An 18,814-nucleotide genomic window follows, 5' to 3' on the forward strand; every position below is an offset into this window, starting at 1 on the left:
GTGCCTTACCCATAAGACTTTCCTTCCTTTATCAGATCAGTGATAGTCTTCTCTACCACATGTGCTGAGATACAGACACAACAGGCCATATCTGCAGCTGTTATAAATCAGAGTAACTCTGAAATGAGTGGATCTGTGTTGATTTACATCAGCTGAGACGATCTAACCCTTAAGACACAGCAGGAAGTGTAGGGCCGTAGCAGAATTGTGTATGTGACGTGATGGCAGGATCTGACCCTTAATTCTGCATTCCCAGGTCGTTTAGTGTATGCTTGTGAATTGGCATTGCAAATGGGTCGTGTAGCTTTAATCTCTCAGCCAGGTTTGTCCACTGTTTTTAACCCCCTATTCCTTTCCTTGTAGGGGTGACCACACATATGCAGACAGCTATATCACCATTCTACCTAAGGGGACGGAATTTGTGGTCTTCAGCATTGATGGTTCCTTTGCAGCCAGTGTGTCTATAATGGGTAGTGACCCCAAAGTCAGAGCTGGTGCAGTTGATGTTGTAAGGTCAGTGGCAGGGGAGAGGGCTGGGGAAAGGCTTTTGTATTAAATGAATATTTTAACCCTACCTCAAATATAGGTCCATAATACACTGTTGCTTTTTTCCCCACCAGGCACTGGCAAGACCTTGGCTACCTCATTATCTATGTCACAGGCCGACCTGATATGCAGAAGCAAAGGGTGGTGGCATGGTTAGCACAGCACAATTTCCCCCATGGGATAGTCTCTTTCTGTGATGGGCTTGTCCATGACCCACTGCGGCACAAGGCCAACTTCCTGAAAACCCTCATTACGGACGTAAGCATGGGCTGTACTGAGATGTGAGCAAAGTGAGGGTTCATCCACTTGACCTGGCTTCAAGTCCTGACCTGCAGTTGGAGATTAACCTGCGTTCATTTTATTTTTAGCCCCCCCCACCTCCCCTTTTCTTTTATTTTCTAACTCCACAAAGGTGCCTATGCAGTTAAAATGTGTTCGCTCCATTCTGCACTGTGCTGCAATCCTTGCTGCTTCCATTACTAAATGCCTGTTGCCATAGAGGGAATCATGATGATTGTGCTTTTTCCCCACCTGCTTAGTGCATTTCTGGATACCTTATAGATAGAGGGCTGTCAAAGAGATTGCGACCTGCAGCCGACCAAAACCCAGAATTCAAGCCTGTCTCCATATTGGGCCAAATCCAAATAGCCCGTTATCTGAAAATTTGGACTGGAATCTCCATGTTTGTGAACATTAAGATCTAGGGTTTGGGTGAGGTCCATTATATAGATGCCAAGTTCTGATCCAAAGTTCCAGTTCAGGGGCTTGGGGTGGACTCATCTCTACTTGGAGAGTTGGGCCAGATTAGCACTTGGATGAGAGACCTTTAAGAACATCCAGGCAGGATTGAGGGTGGGGGATCTTCTGCCATACAGTAATGAATGAATGCCCTCTCATGGTGCATACCATCCTTTAGATGAAACAAAACCAGAGTGCTCATTAGAAATCCCTTGGCACTTTTTGCAAGAGAAGGCTTGTTCACCTTGTTGTCAGTTGAGATAGTTACATTTGGTCTCCCTAAATTCCTCTTGTAGTTGAATATTAGTGAAGTCCTTTTTGATCCTTGGATGCAGGGTTCTATAGAAGTGCCATATAATTTCCTTTATCTTTTGAAGACTGGCCTGCCCTGGCAGTGCTTTGCAGGGCTTAAGAAGACCTCTAGGTCTCCATCTCTCTCTGCTTTGGGTTGGTAAGAATTAGAGTAGTTTAGGGTGATGCATGTAGTGATGGGAAGAAACTGCTGGTTCAAGTGATAGCAGAGCAGCTAGAGAGGGCCTTTGACAGATCAGTGAATGTCACAAGAGGTGGCAGGACTTCAGTCCATCCCTTGCTAAGATGTTAATGTTGTCAGGCATATCAGAACATGTGAGTTTGCCCGGCAGCAGCCAACTGATATGATATGTCACTGCTACAGTGCCTTCCCTTGGAGGATCTCAAAGCACTTTATTGCTATCGATCAACCATCCATCATAACACCTCTGATGTAGGTAAATATTTTCCCCCTTTTACAGAGAGAGAACCTGAGACACAGAGCTGAGTTGCCCATCACAGAGAGGATCATCTGACGAGCCAGGCTTAGAACCCAGTTTTCTGCTCTAACCATGAGATCACTTTGCCTCTCTCAAGCAAAGGCTGTGCATACTCTTGGTAGCAGGTGCACAACCAAACAAGTAAATAGGAGTTAACTTCTTGGTTTGTACTCCCTACTCTGCAAGGCTCAGAGTATCCACAACCCCATTCAAATGTTCCCCTCACAAGATCTGGCTCTCACTCAGCATGGAAATTAACCAGCAAGTTTTATAGAGGCTGTTGGTGCCAAGGAGACCAGACAGTGTAATAAATGCAAAAGCAGTAGAAAGGCACCAACTTTACTGCATGCAGTTAAACCCAGTCAATCCAAAAGGTTGTTATAGAGGGTGAAGAATGAAGTGCAAAATAAAACCTACTGCATAGCCCCTGTTTTTAAAGACTAGCACTGTGCGCTCTTCGCCTATGGGGATCCCCCCAAGGTCATACTGCATACATCACCTGAGTCGAGAGAGAGCAGAAAAAAGCAACAAGAATGATCAGCGAGCTGGAGGAAAGATCACAAGAGCATACACTGTATCTGCAGTTTGGGTATAGGATGCTCAGAATGGGACGTGCTAAATGTCTACTGCATGAGGCGGGTGTTAATTGCAAGGAGGGAAAGGAGTGATTTAGGGATGTAACTAGGAGTGGCTTCAAAGAATTACGAATGCAAACATTTAAGCTGAATACCAGAAAAACTTCCTGGCCAGGAGATCTACTTGTAGGAACAGTGTCTGGGGGAAGTGGTGGAAGCTTTCTAGCTTGTGCCATTTAAAACTGGACTGGGCTGAATACTAGAAAATATGTTGAGGGGATTGATTCTACACTGGCCTCTGGGATTGGAGCAGATGTCACTGTCAGGGCTTTTCGATCTCTGATGTCAATGTGTCTGCGAAGTGAATCTTTGGACAGATTTCCATAGTGTCATATTTCAGCCCGGTAACTGATAGGCTTTTATCATGTCTTAGACCTAGGTTGTTCAAATTTCCCCTTTATTTCAGTGTTAAATCAGGGCTACTTAATGGGGCCACCTTGGTGATCCCAAAGTTATCTAGCCCACTGGATCAGATATGCCATTGTGTAGTATAGTGAAACAATGTCCGTTATTCTAGAGCCACTGTGCCTTATTCTCCCTCCACCTTGACAAAACAAAAGCCCATCATTAAATACTGAGTGCAATGACTGTTGGAATCAGCCTCTAACTTGAAATCTAAGTCCAAAATGTCAAGAGTGAGCTGTCTTTGGAACCCCCTTGTTATTATCCCTTGTTGGAAATCTGCCTTTCCAGAGGGCACTGAGGTTCACAGATTTGCTGCAGTGGGTCTTGGGCCAGCTTGCAGCTCTGCAGGCAGACCCAGATGGGTCCATGCAGGATAAGCACCTCCCCCTGCAGCGTCCCACCAGTTTTATTCCACCTCCACAGCTGCAAAATGATCTTCTCAAATGTCTGGCTAAATGAAATCGTTTGCTCTGTGTGAACAGATCAGTAACTACTTATGGGTAGAAAAATCCAGTGCATCATGCAAGGTGATATGCATAGTTGTCTGTCTAAACTGCCTCAAAATCCAACAACATTAGGGATGCAGTCTGGCTAACCCAGCCTCCAAACCAGTGTTGCATGCGGCGGTCTCTCAGTGGAAGGGAATTCTTCATGTAAATAGTTACTGAATATATTGAAAAATGCTCCCTTCTGGCTACAGTGTATAAAAAGCCTTGGAACAGAGCTGTGGAGCCTGCCACACAAAGAAAGGATGTTAGGTAAACATAGCTACGTTCCTACTGTAGTTCCTAACTTCATTCTGCCCTTGTATTCTGCAGTACAGCTAGAACAGTAATCGGCCTATAGTACAAACCTTCAGCACTGCTGTTGGTTAATTAGTCCGTAACTCTGCAGTGCACTGTAGACTGGATAGTCCCACAATCGTGGTGAAAAAGCCAAGCGTGCTGAGCAGTGTCATAGCATCAACTTGTTTCCTCTTCCCACAGCTACACATGAGGATCCACGCCGCATACGGATCCACTAAGGATATTTCGGTCTACAGCGCCATTAGTTTGCCACCCACGCACATCTATATTGTTGGCCGACCAACCAAGAAATTACAGCACCAGTGTCAGGTAGGAATCTAGGTTATTTCATTTGTAGAACACTCAAGTGGCTGATGTTGCCCCTACTGGAGTCAGTGGGAGTTCAGACACTGACTTCACCAGAAGCAAGGTCAGACTATTTTGTAAAGAGGAAGTTCCCACACACCAGGATCCCTCCGCATCTCTCTGAGAGGTGTGAGGGTTCCTTGCTTTTAAGCATCACCACTATGGAAATAATGGACTGAAAATACCAGTTGCTGTTCCACTGCCTTGTGTTTTGTAGTGTTATATGATTAGATTATTTTTTTAAATGAAGTCCTGTCCACTTAAAAATCCCCCTTTTGTCTGAACTTGTCCCTGCTGTTACATAGGCTGAGTAAAGCGGAAGATCAGAAGGGGGGAGATCTCTGTAGAGCTAGTTTCCTTTTTGTGTGTGACAGCACCATATGTCACTGTCAGTTGCCTCCCCAGTCAGTTCCCTCTGCTGTTTTTGTGGGATTGCCACAAAGCAACAGGGGAAAGAAACATTTAGGAAAGTGATTGTCAACCCACAATTGGTAGAGGGACTTAAAGGTAGATGTGGGATCCGAACTGACTGTGACTCCATCTTTTTTTAATTGCTTGATTTCAAGTTGACTGTGTCCTGTAAACCCCCCTGACCTATTGTTTCACAGTTCATTACTGAGGGGTACGCAGCCCACCTTGCCCAGCTGGAGTATAACCATCGCTCCCGGCCTGCCAAAAACACGACCCGGATGGCACTGAGAAAAGGCAGCTTTGTTCTCCCCAGCCAGCCAGATTTCCTGCGCAAGAGGAACCATTTGCTACGTACCATCTCCTCACAGCCCCCAGGGACGAGTGGGAATGCCAGCCACAGACCTGAACGAACGCAGAGCCAGTCAGACGGCGATAGGGAGAGAGAGCGGGAGCGTAGCCAAAGAAGCATGAGCATTGCCACGGGGTGCTGGGGCCGGAGCACAGCCTCAAAACTGGAATCTGGCACTTCAGGTCAGAAGTAGAGCCAGCCAGGAGCCAGTGACAGTCGGCCACAGCCACCAGAGGAGAAACAGAAGGAATAAAGGACAAGGCCAGCAGCGTGAGCTGGAAGGGTAAAAATGGTGCTACTCTCTAACAACAACATGGTATGCTAGGAGGAAAAGCTGGTGTATTTTCCACATGGAATGTGCAGGCCTTAAAATGGCATGTTGGATTTGCAGAGCACCAGCCTGAAAAACCATTTGAGATTAAGGAACCAAGGGGGAAAACAATCAGTTTCCAGATCAAGACCATGCTCTCTTCTGCCTCCTTTTCTTATCCAGGTTTAGTGACTGTAAATATGTGCCTCCCTCACCTTCTTAGCCATCAATCAGATACACGTGACTGAGTGTGATCCTCAGTGCCATGAGGTGAAAAGAGAAGTCGTCTGGTCAAACCTTTCACTTGGGTTATTCCATTAGCCAGACTGAAAGAGACTGCTGGATACCAGTTCTTTTTTGTGTTTTTAAACTAAGTATGTCATTTCCAAGGTTTAGAGAGGCTGAAAGGAGAGACGGCTTCTGCACTGGGTGAGGTAATCAAATGTTTTACATGTACAGAGAGCTTAGAATTTATCCACTTTGTACCCAGGAGGATGTATATCAGCAAGGCATTAACGAAGTATCAACTGCTGTTGGTAGGAGCCATATGTCAGCAGTTTGATGCTCTAGAAAGTGGGGTCGTTAGTTTTTTGTTTTTGTTTTAAACATTTTGAAAGGTGATGGAATTTAATGCATTAAGCTATTCCAAAAAAACAAGGAGTTTTTTTTAGCTGTTAAAAACATCAGTCACTTACTTTACTGTATAGTTCTCCAAGTATTACTGCTGTATATTATTTCAGAAACTAACCACCATATATATTTGCAAGTGTCTGAAAGTACTCAACAGCTAGATTACACTGCATTTCCTGTCATCAAAATGCGGAGTCCAAATATTTCACCACTATCCCCAACTCAGAGACATTTCTTCTTCCCAGGTTCTCTCCGATATCAGTAACAGCTTTCATGGGAATTAGACTTGCTTCTTTTAACTGTAGTTATTCAACTGTAACACCTCATTGTTTTTGCACTGATCATTTTTAGAATGGAGACCTGTTACCATCTCATGTAGCTACACCTAATCATTTGTAGTGCATGACAATTAAATATTACTAAGCCAGGGTGTGTGTATATATATACATATATATACTATATATATAAATTTGTGCAGAAGTTTTTCCAACAGTAAGGAGATCGTAAGGAAGTGTGCCAAACAAGTTGCACAAGAAAAGGCCATATCTTAATTTTCCTAGCCTCTCTTTCTGTGGATGTGTCTGAGCTGATGGTTTGGTGCGCTGCCATGACTTGAAAATCTCTCTTGCACTGAGCATGCCAGGGTCTGGGAGCATTGCAGAGGTGACATTTCCAGTCGGCAGGACAGTGTGCTGGGTTGCTTGCTAGCACACCCTACTGACCACTGCGGAAGAGGAGATTGTCAGCCACAAGGTATTCAAAGGTGAAAAACATAATTTAAGGAGGAGCAGAGGAGAACAGTGCCTAGAATAGAGGGGTTGCCTGAAAGCCCCTTAGCCCTGCCCCCTCCCAGGTCAAACTAGCCAGGATTTCTGAATTTCCAGCCTCGGTGAAGGGCAGAGTTTCCTTCTTGCACACACCCAACTGGAGTATGGGAAATCTTCACACTGGGATATTTGGGGCTCCCACCTGCCTATTTCACATGAAGATTTTATATTCATAGCACATTCATTGGCTAAGTATTATGCTGCTCTCCTCCACCACAATATACTATGTTTATATCACTTTCTACTTACAAGGATCTTATTTATAACAGATTTTTTAGACTGTCTGCTTCATTTTATGAACTGTTTCAGTACCAAGTGCAGCACTCCTGCACCGAGACGCACAGCACTGTGAACACTGCTCTAACTGGCTCAGACCTGCAGTAGGCAGACATAACTCATCCACACATCAGAAATCTATTTCATGACTACTGCTTAAACCTCAAGTTTCAAAATTAATTTAGAATGTGTGCTCTATCCCTGCAGTGATAGAAAGAGGACAGTGTTCAACTACTGAGAATGTCCAGGGTGATGGAGCTTTAACAGATCCACCCACAAACACAGTGCATCTCACTTACTCTTAGATAGCCTCATTGCAAACTACTGCGCCATTCATCTTTGATAATTATCGTATTACAGAACATACCTACAGATTTTTACTACTGAAAAAATTACTTCCCTTTCTGCTGATTCAGCCTAGTTTCCTTGAATGTATATCCAAAGCTACTCGGTAAAAATGTGAATTGTGTCGTAGCTTTTTGCTAGTTGAATATTGTACCAAACTGTTGCCATCTGACTTAGAAGCAAGCCACAGTCCATTCTGTAAAGTATCCAAACCATGATCACAAAGCGTATTTGCAAATTTGGATATGGCCTTTACAAAGTTCAATCTTACTCTGAAAGAAGAGTCCACAAACCAAGGCATGACGTGTACATTTTTTTTCAAAATGCAAATGAGATGTTAACATTTTCTTGTGTGTAGATAGTGTAAAACTGAGGATAATGTAAATGTTAAAAAAAACAAAAGTGGGTATATACAAAGTGAAAGTTATTTATTTTATGTAGAGAAAAAGTGTCTGGAGGGAACAGAACCTTCAGAGATTATTAATATTAAAATGTAGCTTTTTTGTTTCAGGCATTATGTACAAAGCAATTATTTTATGGACCAAGTTTAATGTAACTGTCAATGACCGCAGAAGTGCAATATTATAATCACCTCTCCATCACTCCGTATTTTAAAACCAATAATAATCAGTGAGACTGACAATCATAGCACCTGTGTCCTGACCCTTTGTTAAGCTTCTTGGATTTTCCAACTTCTCCCCCATCTGTTTCCATTGTAAGAATCCATATAGAGAAACAATGGTAGTGTAGAATCTTTGTTCATCACTGCAATAATATCCCATGATGTGGCCATATGTTAACATGAAATATGGGGATAGGTTTTTTTCACCCATACAAGTACACTGGGACTCTCTCTTCTCATACGTTCCTGTCTTCTTGTCTGTCTGAAGAGAGGATCTGTATATTACTCTGTCCTTCTAAGAACAATAGCAATAGTTTAACTCTGTTTATAAACTGCTCTGAAATGTTCTAGGGAGTGGTGCACTTGAAACAAAATCTCTTTCCAAATGCACAAAAGAGGCTCCTTTGGGATACAGTTAAGGAAAGCTGAATGTATTTTCCTTTCTTAGTAAAGGGGCACTGTCAGGTTAAAGGCCTTATTTACCTTTGTTACAAATAACAGTTCTGAGTTGTTTGAAACAGAAGGACTATTAAAAGTTGGTTATACTTTTCACTGTTGTGCTAGTTAGTTCCTTTTTGCATTCATCAGCTTGGCCAAGGAAAACAGACGAGTTGGTTCTGGTAACGATCACTTCCTGGTTCTCATGCACTCAGCACATGTTTATATTGCAAGCACTGGACAGAGAGATTTATTTATTGGGGTTTTAAAAACAACATCTCTTTCCACTGAAATTAAACATTCATGGAAACATTTATGTGGATCTGATTTTTTTTTCTTCTTCCTAAAAAGCAGCTTTTCTGTCATCTGAACATTGGACAGAAACCTGACACTGTCCCTTTCCAGTCTCTTTTTTTAATCCAAACTGTCACTTTAATTCCTTATTTTCTTCTTTTGATAAATTATTAAAAAGGAAAATTTGAATACCAAAAACCCTGTGTCTGGTGTTAGAAAATACGTTCAATGAAAACCAATAGCTAACCAAAGGGTTACTAACAAACTGCTCTTCCCACAAGCAACCTGCACATCTTGTAGTAGCCCCTGCTCTTCAGGTATCTTCACCTTTGCTGCATTTTCCTATTAGTTCTAGAAGCCTTACATTTTTCTCCCTCTCCTTGTATGAAAACCCTGGATATTGATATCCTTGACTGTCAATTTTATATTCAATAATGTTCTATTTTATTTATAAAAAAATCTTTTAGGGATACAGATGGGGGGAAACTACATCATGGCTTAATTTGACAGACACACCTGCACCCCACCAGGGAATGAGAGTTGACCCGAGTCTGCTGCTTCCTGGTTTTCATTTTGTGTATTATTGTGTGTGTGTGAAATACTGTTAAGATCTGTTTGCTTGTATGTAACAAACCATAACTACTGTGCAACTTCCTTCTCCTCCTTGCTGTTAGTGCATTGTTCTAATGCCTGGGTGTGCTTTGTGTACAGTATCTTTGTACATTACACAGATTAAAGAAACGGGAAGGCTACTTTCTGTGTCTGCTTCTTTTGGTGACTTACGTACAAACTAACAGTTAATGCATCACAAAAGCTAGGAATTGGGAACTGAAAATGAGCCGGTTTAATGGAAGTGTCCACTGGGATTAGATGCCAAAGAAAAAGATGGCAAAGACGTATACTGCTGAGCAGAAAAATACAGGGGGTGCAAACATTGATACGAGGCAAATGGAAAAGAGAGACAATTACAAGCACATGGTGCTCTGAACTGCAGATGTTCTACAGCCAGTGTGTGAGTGAAATGATGGGATGCAGTAAGTGAATCAACGACAGGGGAGTGTGAGAGTGGAGAACAGAGACACCCAACAGCACGTGAGTGAGTGCTTCACTTGAACTGGCTGCCAGTAAGTGCAGCTGGGGAAATGCACTATCCATAAAGCCTAAGTCAGAGGCCGCCTCTCATTCCCACACACCACCTGCTGTCAGCACTGCTGCCTTACCCTGACCCTTCCAAAGGGGGAGGCTCAAGAGACCTGCACCCTCTGCTGTTCAGTACAGGCAGAGATTTGCCTGGCTCAGCCCCCCTTCGACACCCACCTGTTTGTCCAGGGCTTGTCCCCCTCTCAGCCTGGCTGCTGTGAGTGTCCTCCCTGTTAAATGTCTGGGCCCAGGGAGGTTTGTGCCATAACTGGCTCCTTTATAAAAGGGAAGTGAGTTGTCTCCATCTGAGCCATGTGCCTAATCCCCAGCTACTAGAGGAGGAGGCCTGCATTAAAGGGAAAAGGAAGAGGCATTGACAGGAGACCTGCCAGCAGACTAGCTGAATCCTTATATAGGTGATCAGCCTCCCACAGTCAAACACCTCCAGTCCTTTTCTGAGGCTAGAAAAGTGGCACACGAAAACTAGTTCAAACCATACAGAAGGACAATTTTTTTTAAACAAACAGGCAGTGATTTTATAGCTCAGAACAAGACTTTCCACCAACAGGCATCAGACCCAAATGAATGACTGAAGAAGTCTGCAGTGGGATCCGTTCAATAGGGTGGAGTAAAGGGACCAAGGAAACTACTAAGTCACCAAGGTAGGCAGATAAAACAGGCGTCTCTAGGGGGAGTCAGTGTGGTACTTTCTAGGTCTTGCATTTCGCTAGCTGTAGCTGCTCAGCTTTGGTAGCATAAGGTCAAACCTCTGACCTACTCTGCTTTTCTTAGCAAGCCACTGGGTGCAGAGGATGAGACAAGCATTCACTGCAAAGCTTTGGGTATTAGCCCAAACACACACACACACACACACACACAAAGATCTTGCCTGTCCCCCTGCGACGGACTGGTTTGTATAACTGTCGTCCATTCACACTGGCACATAAAACAACAACTTGGGCTGCTGGATTGATTTAACCAGTTTATTTTTTACTAGTTTTCAGATTCACCATGTTAAAGGGGGGTGGGGTGTCAGAAGACTGAGTTTTCCTGGGCTCCTCTGCTTCTGAAAGGCCAATTTCACTAACAAACCAAACCTGCCCCTTGCACTTCCGTAGGGTGGCAAGAGACAAAGAGCAAGGAAGGGGCATCGCTTTGGTGCAGGGACATGCGCAAGGCTGAGCAAACCCCTGCCCATTACACTTAACCCACAGGCAGGTACAGCAGCTGAGCTCCCACTGCAGCCTGCCATCAGGGGAGCCAGTGCTAATTAGCTTGAACCTGTACCATGGCAAGTGCCTTCACCGCTCACTGGCTCACTGAGAGCAGGCACCTTGCAGGATGTGGCCCTAATGCTGCAGCCTGCACAAAGCTGGGGCAATGTATGAACGTGTCTCTGTCCAACCAAACACTGAAGTAAATGCAGGGCAAATAGTCATTCAAAGAGCAGGCACATAGCAACCACATGTGAAGAAAAATGATTGAAGGTGGCCTCATTTCAGGGGAGCACTGTGGCAGTCACCCCAGTATCAGCGGGGTTGTGTCCACCTGGTACCTGGGCATTTGCCTTAGAGCTTGGAATCTGAATCACCATCAAGGAAGTGTATTAAAGATAATGTGGTGTTAACTGGGTCGGTTTGTCTTCTCCGGGGACTCAGCCTTGTTGTGCTGACGGCACCATGAGCTCCCTGGTGGGATTCTCACTGCCTGACAATCACTTGCTCAATCACTGAGCAGCAGTGGATTGAGTCTCAGAAAGCGACCAAGTTGAGAGCAATGTTGGCCAGGTCTTAAGGACTTTGCATGGATTGGCAGGAGAGAAGCTGTGGCTAAGGGGGAGGTGCCATCAAAGTCACTCCCTCCTCCAGGCGATCGATGGACCCAGCAGAACAGGACATGTGCAAAGGGTAAAGATCCTGCTGTGTCACACACACATCTTGTCAGCGCAGGGAGAACGGGGAGCTGTCTGCTTTGCAGATTAGTGTCTCAGGGAGCAGAACAAGAAAACCACCTTTCCTGATGTACTTGACATCTGGACTGTCACTGAAGCATCCCTGTCCTCATTTGGAAGGCCAGGCTGTCTCCTCGGGTGGCTTGCTGTGAAGGAACAGACAAACAGGCACTTAGCGGCCAGTCTTCCCAAAGAATCATGCTCGGTGCTTCCATACCACCTACCTGCGAGAGGCTGAAAGGCCTCTGCCAATGTGAGTGGTCAAACCCACTTCCATCCTGGCTAGGCAGGATTTATTATCCCTGTTTGACAGATGAGAAAAGCCAAGAGAGAGCCTGCAATTTCCCGAAGGCCACGCAACGAGTCAGCAGAACTCAGCTCTCCTGCCCCCAGGCCTGCGTTCTAGCCACTAGCCCATGTTTTCTGCTTTACAAACCCAGCTTAGGGCCTTGCTGGCTCCAAAATGTGTCTTCAGTACAAAGACCGTCTACCTTGTTAATCTCTTTGTGTCTTTCTTTGGTGACAATTTCTTCTAGTACTTCTCCATCTCCCTTAATAAGCCTGTAACAGAAACACATCAAAACAACCAGTAAAGTCTATCAGCCATCCAGTTACCAGCTGTCAGCAACACATTGTTTTGTTTCCCCAGCAGCAGAAGGCGACATGCAATGAGGGTTCTGGCCCCACTGAGGGAGTGACTAGATCACCTCCCTCACGTGCCCACACGGCTAATGTTTCATGCTGAGGGAGACAGTATTTTGCATCGGAAGACATCCAAGAAGCTGGACTTGTTGAGGGGTAACACCAGCGGCACCTTCTGTGTGAGCATGTGCTCTAGAACGGAGTCCAGGGCCTCTGCCAGCCCAGGCTGGCTGCAGCCGGCGTCCCACACAATCTCTGGGAGGGTGGCAGCTTCGCAGTGGCAAAAAGGCTCATCACATGCTGGGGCTTGGGCCAGGTGCTGCTCTGACAATCTGATGTAAACCTGGGGCAACTCCACTGACTGGTGTAACGCTGGCATCTCTGTTTTAAAGATGAGGGTGGCTCCACTATAGAACACTTGAGTCGGACGTTAGCCAACCCTCGGTAAATGGCCTTTGCAGCCTTTTCCATTATGCGGCCTGCAGAATTAAAACCAACAAGGTCCTGCTTCAATACGCTTCTTCAAAAGATGCCGTGTAGTGAATGTATTGGGAACAAGCTTCCTCTCCCAGCATTCCCATGAGGTAGGATCTGCCAGGCTTCAGGCAATCCCCAGCCCCACACTGAGCATTCCCTAGAGATCAGGCATGCTGCACATCAAGCCTACCAGGCTTGCTAAGGAAAAAGAATCTCCCATTTTCCTATAACTCAGCGTGTGGATTTTCTCAGCAATGGGAAACTGGGTTGGTTGTTCCCACTCTCAGATTTAACGTGCAGACAGCTTCCTTTATGACTGAGGAGGGGCAATGCAGAGGTTTAAGTCCAGTCCCTAGCTGCTCATAAAAGTTGCTGGATCATCTAGTAATCGGACGAGCATTTGACCTTTGGTAATAGAACTGGAAAGGACCCAGTGGGGCGAGGGAAGGGGAATGGTATCAAACCAGCAAATCCAGTAGCAGAATCATAGGCAGGGCTCAGCCTCTGAATGCAGAAGAGGAATTTAATTGTTTTCATTATGTGCCTTAAGGGTAACTGACATTCATGCAAACATCTTTCCTGAGCATTGCTAGCTGCCTTCTATTTTAAGAACTGGCTTGCCACACACAATTTCCTTCAGCGTGATATTTTCTATTCGCAGTGAAGATGCTCTTTAGTGAAAACAGGGTCATTTCTAATCCTTTACTCCTGTGGGCCCCTAGAACAGAGGGGCAGTCGCCCCCAATTGTGCAAATAAACCCCTCTGGCCAGAGGATCTGTCTATTACAGGGACTGGATGCTTCAGACTTGACAGGCAAGCATCCAAAACAGCAGCTGCCACCGAAGGAGCAACGTCTAACAGGTCAGAAAACAACAAAGCTCGGAACTGTCAGCCAGATCCCCTGGTTCAGATTTTATCCCCACATCACATCTTAGAATTGCATTTACTTTGGGGAAACTGATCTCCACCTTGGGTAACAGGGCTTCAGCCAGATCTTGAAATAGCTGCTGCTCTTGGCTGCATTCTACAGCTCATACTGAGCACAGGCCATCAAGGACTCAGCTCTGGGAGGCTGTCCATGCTCTGTAATCCCTCTGATTTCAGTAACAACAGAGAGCAGGCAGCACTACACAGGAGGTGCTTAGCATCTGGCAGGATCAGACCCTTACCTGGGATTTTCTAACAAGAATAGTCTCAGCCTGTCTGTCTAAACACAGCAAGCCTTTTTCTCCGTCCCTCTTTCAATCCTGGTACTTTGATCTGAGCATCTCTGCTAGTGAAGCAGAGACCAGTGTGATTTCTACCTTTATGTCTGGGCCTGAAAGCTTTAATCTCAGGCTAGCCTGATGGGTCACAGTGTTCAGCTTTCGCACGAAGAGCCTGGCAAGGTAACAATGAAGGCTCAGGAGCTTGCTGCTGAGAGTGACCGCCGCTGGAGGGGAGGTAAAAAGGATTTAGTGAGAACTCTGCTTTTACAAACAGCAAGGATCTGGTGCTAAACCGGCATATGCTTCTGCCTCTCTTTGGAAAAGCCTAAAAAGATTCTGCTGCCCCATCTCTCTCCACTCTTCAGCCAGCCTCATACACTGCTAGGAAACCAAATTGTTTCACTGGTTTAAATACAAGATGTGAATTCCTGTTCACTGTTCAGAAGCTTTGCGGATTGTAAGCTTTTTGGGGCAGGGACTGTGTCTTCCTAGGTAAGTGTACAGCACCTAGCACCTTTTGGGCCCTGCTGCGGTACAAGTGATTCATCCTAAAATATACCCCTTAGTGGACATGCTGAACTAACTATGATTATTTAGCTCAACATTATCTACTACACTTACACCTCAGCTGGTATGAGTCAACTAGCTCTGTAGATCCCTAGAATTATTGTAACGATGGAAATCCTGCCTCTCCAAATGCCCCCAAACAGCACTGTTTCTCAGCTATTGTTTCAGGACTCTCTAACCCATGGGACCGTACCTTGTTCTTCCCGTTTCGGGGTCCACAACTTTTCTGATGACACTTTGCCTTGCGTCCCATTCTTCTTTTGTCATTGGTTTCATAGCCTGGATGCGGGACTTTTGTTCATCTGTCAAAACTAGAATGCAAACCTCAATGAGCTCCTTGAATAAGAATAGCAAAGAGTCCTGTGGCACCTTATAGACTAACAGACGTACTGGAGCATGAGTTTTCGTGGGTGAATACCCACTTCGTCAGATGCATGTCTGATACTTGAAGAAGAATGTGTGCACATAGGTCTGTCTTCTGCCAGAGGATCATGACGCAGTTATTATGGAGCACCACTCTGTGCAGTGCACTGCTGAAAACACTAGTTCCAAAGAGCCACCTACCCCAAAAAGCTTGAACTATTTAAGCCTCACGCTGCTCCTCTGAGGAGGGTATTGCTAGCTTTGTTTCTAACAAGTGAACTGAGGCCTGCAGAACAGCTAAGTGATTTGTCCAGAGCCACACTGGGTGAGATTTTCAAAAGCACTTGGCATTAGTCTGACACTCCTCCTGTTTAACTCAAGTGATAAAATTCCCATTGACTTCAATGGGAACAAAGTTAGGCCAATGCTGAGCACTTCTAAAAATCTCACCACTGGTCCAAATGCAGAGATGGGACTAGAAACCAGGCATCCTGGGTTCCACTCCTTTGCTGCGCTACAGACATTTAAGCCTACACCTGTCTTTGCAAACCGTCTTACTAGCACTTCTGCTTGGAACATTTTCCTTTCAAATACTATTCTCCTCTGCTTATTTATCCCCCTCATCCGCTCTCTTTCCTTTTAACAGGAAGAAGGATTTAGATACTTTGTAAATATCTTTAAGACCAAAGAGGGGAAATCCCAGGGGAAGGCTGGGCCAAATGCATTTATCCAAAGCAGGTGGTTTTGGATTCCTCCCTTATCAGCAAACCTTCATAAGTTAGCACCTTCCCCCCCAGTGGCTCCATTACAATTCCTCTGTCTAGATGCATTTACCACCTGGTCTGCTTCTGGGACTGAGACTGTGGCCTGCCCGCCTTATGTATATAATTACACACACATTAAAACTGAATTACTACCTATTGTTAAAACCAATCCTCTTTCAGCACTAGCATACGCCACATACTATAACCCCTACTGCTTTGATAACAGACTTAGGAGAGTTCCCACTAGGACTAGATAACACACAAAGAAGAGATAAATAATAGTTTGACATGAACAAGATCTTTCCAAATAAATCATAGATTTTGAGAAGAACTGAAACAGGGATTTGTGTATGTCTCCAGCTCAGGGATCAAAGCCTCATCTACTTTTTTTAGTGTCACAAACTCAAGGAGCATATAGACCTTACATTTCAAATTTGAGGCCTGAGATAAAATTTTCCAACACACCCAAGTGACTGAGGTATTTGAAGTCCCACTGAGTTTCAATGAGACTTGGGCAGTTTTTGAAAATTTGGCCCCTGGTTTTGTATTTCTTGCACACTCAGCTCACCCATGAGATACACTGGAAGATCTGGGGGCACCTTAAATCAGTGGTGGATACTGTCTAGAGGACCTGGTCTCAAGAGATAGCGCTACATTTGTGTTCATTCCTTATCTTTCCTCATGGCTTTACATATGTGAGCAAAGGAACATGCAGAGAACTATCAGCTTCACATACTGAATGCCAATACCAAGTGCTTCATGAATTCATTGCTTGTGGGTATGCCCTTTCATTGTCAGCTTTTGTTCCCAGATCAGAGGCAATTTTAACGAGCTTACAAGCAAAACCATCAATTTGGGTCCTCATGTTACTCGTGGTTGCTCAAGTTGGGCCACTGAAATTAAGAGGGAAAAGGCATCCAGGGTTCATGACCAGTGTTCCTTATCATGCAATTTCTAATGATCCTTGGATGAGACATTAAAAGAATCTGCTTCATTAATGAGTGGGAGAGTCGCATGGATTTTCTCAAATGGCATGTCACTTCTCTACTCTCTAAATGGGCAAGTGTGAGTTTTTTAAACCTGGAAACAAGAACATTACCTGGGCCAGGTTCCACCAAAGATTCTTTCTGCCATTGTTCCAGTGATGGGCCAGGCACACCTTCCACCGTGGCTCTCTTCTCTTTAGGCCGGTCCTTTGAGTTCTTCTTCGTTTTCTTTTTTCTTTTTTTCTTCTTTCTCTTTTTGTCTTTCTGTTTTGTTCGTTTCTTCTTGCTGTGCCTCCTCTTTTTCAATTTGGATTCACTGTCACTCAAATCTTCTGAAGAGGAGCTGGAGGAGGAGGAGGAGGAAGTCCCAGAAGACGAACTTGTCGTCTCAGAGGAGGAGGCACTTGCCTTTCTCTTCTTCTTGTCTTTGGCTTTCTTTTTCTCTGCAACACATTAAGAAGGGGGTGGTTTGGAGAGAACTTTTGCTCCATGGCAGCCAAAGAGTCTGTCACGTTCTGCATTTCAAGCTGCAACAGTCCACTGTTCTGGCTTTGTTCTTTGTTAGGTTGCTCAGAAGACTGAACAAACCAAAACACTAACGCCACAGCAAAATCCCACTGGGCTAATACTTCTATATTATCACAGTGGGAGAGGGCTACCAGTCAGCACCCCTCCTACATGCCTAGATATCCCAAGACTGGAGCAGGGGCTGGACTCCATTCAGGCCCTCGAGACTCATACTACCCTGGGACTACGCAACCCAGAGGCTTGGATTTCCCTCACAGGGCTGGTCAGCGAGGGGTGCCTGAATGGAGCTGTGACAGGCACAATGCTGAAAGATCTGCATGCTGGAAATTGTTAAGGCTCTAGAAATGTCAGAACACAAGAGTAATGGGTATGAAGTGTGTGTTGAGATGATTGTATAAAGTTAAGCACTGTGTATTCCCCCAAGGGCACTCCCTGTGCATATGCCCCCGGTGGCTCCCAGAACCATGTGAGAAGTCAGCCTTCAACAGTAGCTATCATCCTCACCTGCCCTTACCATCTTTAGTAGATGCTGAGCTCGACCTGCGTCTGTGAGACCTGGATGCCTTCTTCCTTGGAGGAGACAGGCTGCTCCTCTTTGAGTCTTTACTGCTTTTTCTTCTTTTCTTTTCATCCTTTTTGTCCTGCCTGCTTTGAGACTCGCTTTCACTCCTGCTTCGGGAGCGTTTTCTGGATTGGCTGTGAACCATTATGCTTTGATTCCTAATTTAAACAATTGATTTTTCTTTCATTAGTGGTGATAATAAAGGACAGTGAAACTTAATTCCATCTAATGAGACTGTCCCACAGTATCCCTAAACACAGCAATTCCCATTCTGCTCCACCTATAACTAGGAGGCCCGCCTTCGTTAAGCACCCTGTTTACGCTTGTCCATTAAGTAGTTGCTGAAGACAGGTTCAGCGTATTATATTAGGCCATGTCTACATCTAAAATTTTGCAGCGCTGGTTGTTACAGCTGTATTAGTACAGCTGTATAGGGCCAGCGCTGCAGAGTGGCCACACTTACAGCAACCAGCGCTGCAAGTGGTGTTAGATGTGGCCACACTGCAGCGCTGTTGGGCGGCCTCAAGGGAGGTTCGGGGAACGCGAGAGCAAACCGCGGCGAAGCTGGTCTCCTTTCCCGGTTTGCTCTCTCGTTCCCCGAACCCCCGAACAAGCAGGTCTCCTTCCCTGCGGTTTGCTGGGTGGTTCGGGGAACGCGAGAGCAAACCCGGGAAAGGAGACCAGCTTCGCCGCGGTTTGCTCTCGCGTTCCCCGAACAAGCAGGTCTCCTTCCCTGCGGTTTGCAGGGTGGTTCCGGGAAACGCGAGAGCAAACCGCGGCGAAGCTGGTCTCCTTTCCCGGTTTGCTCTCGCGTTCCCGGAACCACCCAGCAAACCTCAGGGAAGGAGACCTGCTTG

At 45.3% G+C, this 18,814-nt stretch overlaps 2 protein-coding genes across 16 annotated transcripts in view; one reads left to right on the forward strand and one right to left on the reverse strand.

Moving 5' to 3' along the window:
- The window catches only part of PITPNM2 (phosphatidylinositol transfer protein membrane associated 2), a 195,296-nt gene extending 185,776 nt beyond the window's left edge, over positions 1-9,520 (forward strand). For 11 of the 12 annotated variants that reach the window (XM_050924398.1, XM_050924406.1, XM_050924403.1 and 8 more), the window contains 4 exons: positions 364-513; positions 621-804; positions 4,102-4,230; positions 4,875-9,520. In XM_050924398.1, coding sequence (XP_050780355.1) covers positions 364-513; positions 621-804; positions 4,102-4,230; positions 4,875-5,219 — 808 coding nt within the window. In that variant the 3' untranslated portion in view covers positions 5,220-9,520. Of the gene's footprint in view, positions 1-363; positions 514-620; positions 805-4,101; positions 4,231-4,874 lie in introns of those variants that run through there. The other variant, XM_050924411.1, reaches the window with a different exon arrangement.
- A 1,357-nt stretch (positions 9,521-10,877) lies between these two features.
- ARL6IP4 (ADP ribosylation factor like GTPase 6 interacting protein 4) lies at positions 10,878-18,140 on the reverse strand. Of its 4 annotated transcripts, none has more exons than XM_050924413.1 (5): positions 17,910-18,136; positions 16,981-17,310; positions 14,948-15,065; positions 12,351-12,420; positions 10,878-12,005 (listed from the first exon to the last, which is right to left on the reverse strand). In XM_050924413.1, exons 1-5 carry the CDS (start codon positions 18,100-18,102, stop codon positions 11,949-11,951), a joined length of 768 nt encoding a protein of 255 aa, XP_050780370.1. In that variant the 5' UTR covers positions 18,103-18,136; the 3' UTR covers positions 10,878-11,948. The 4 variants fall into 4 exon arrangements, with proteins under 4 accessions (XP_050780370.1, XP_050780371.1, XP_050780373.1 ...); XM_050924414.1 differs by having other exon boundaries at positions 17,900-18,110; XM_050924416.1 differs by lacking the exon at positions 12,351-12,420.
- Positions 18,141-18,814: the final 674 nt, after the last annotated feature.

The sequence above is a fragment of the Gopherus flavomarginatus genome, chromosome 15 (assembly GCF_025201925.1).
Source record: "Gopherus flavomarginatus isolate rGopFla2 chromosome 15, rGopFla2.mat.asm, whole genome shotgun sequence".
Lineage (NCBI taxonomy): Eukaryota > Metazoa > Chordata > Testudines > Testudinidae > Gopherus > Gopherus flavomarginatus.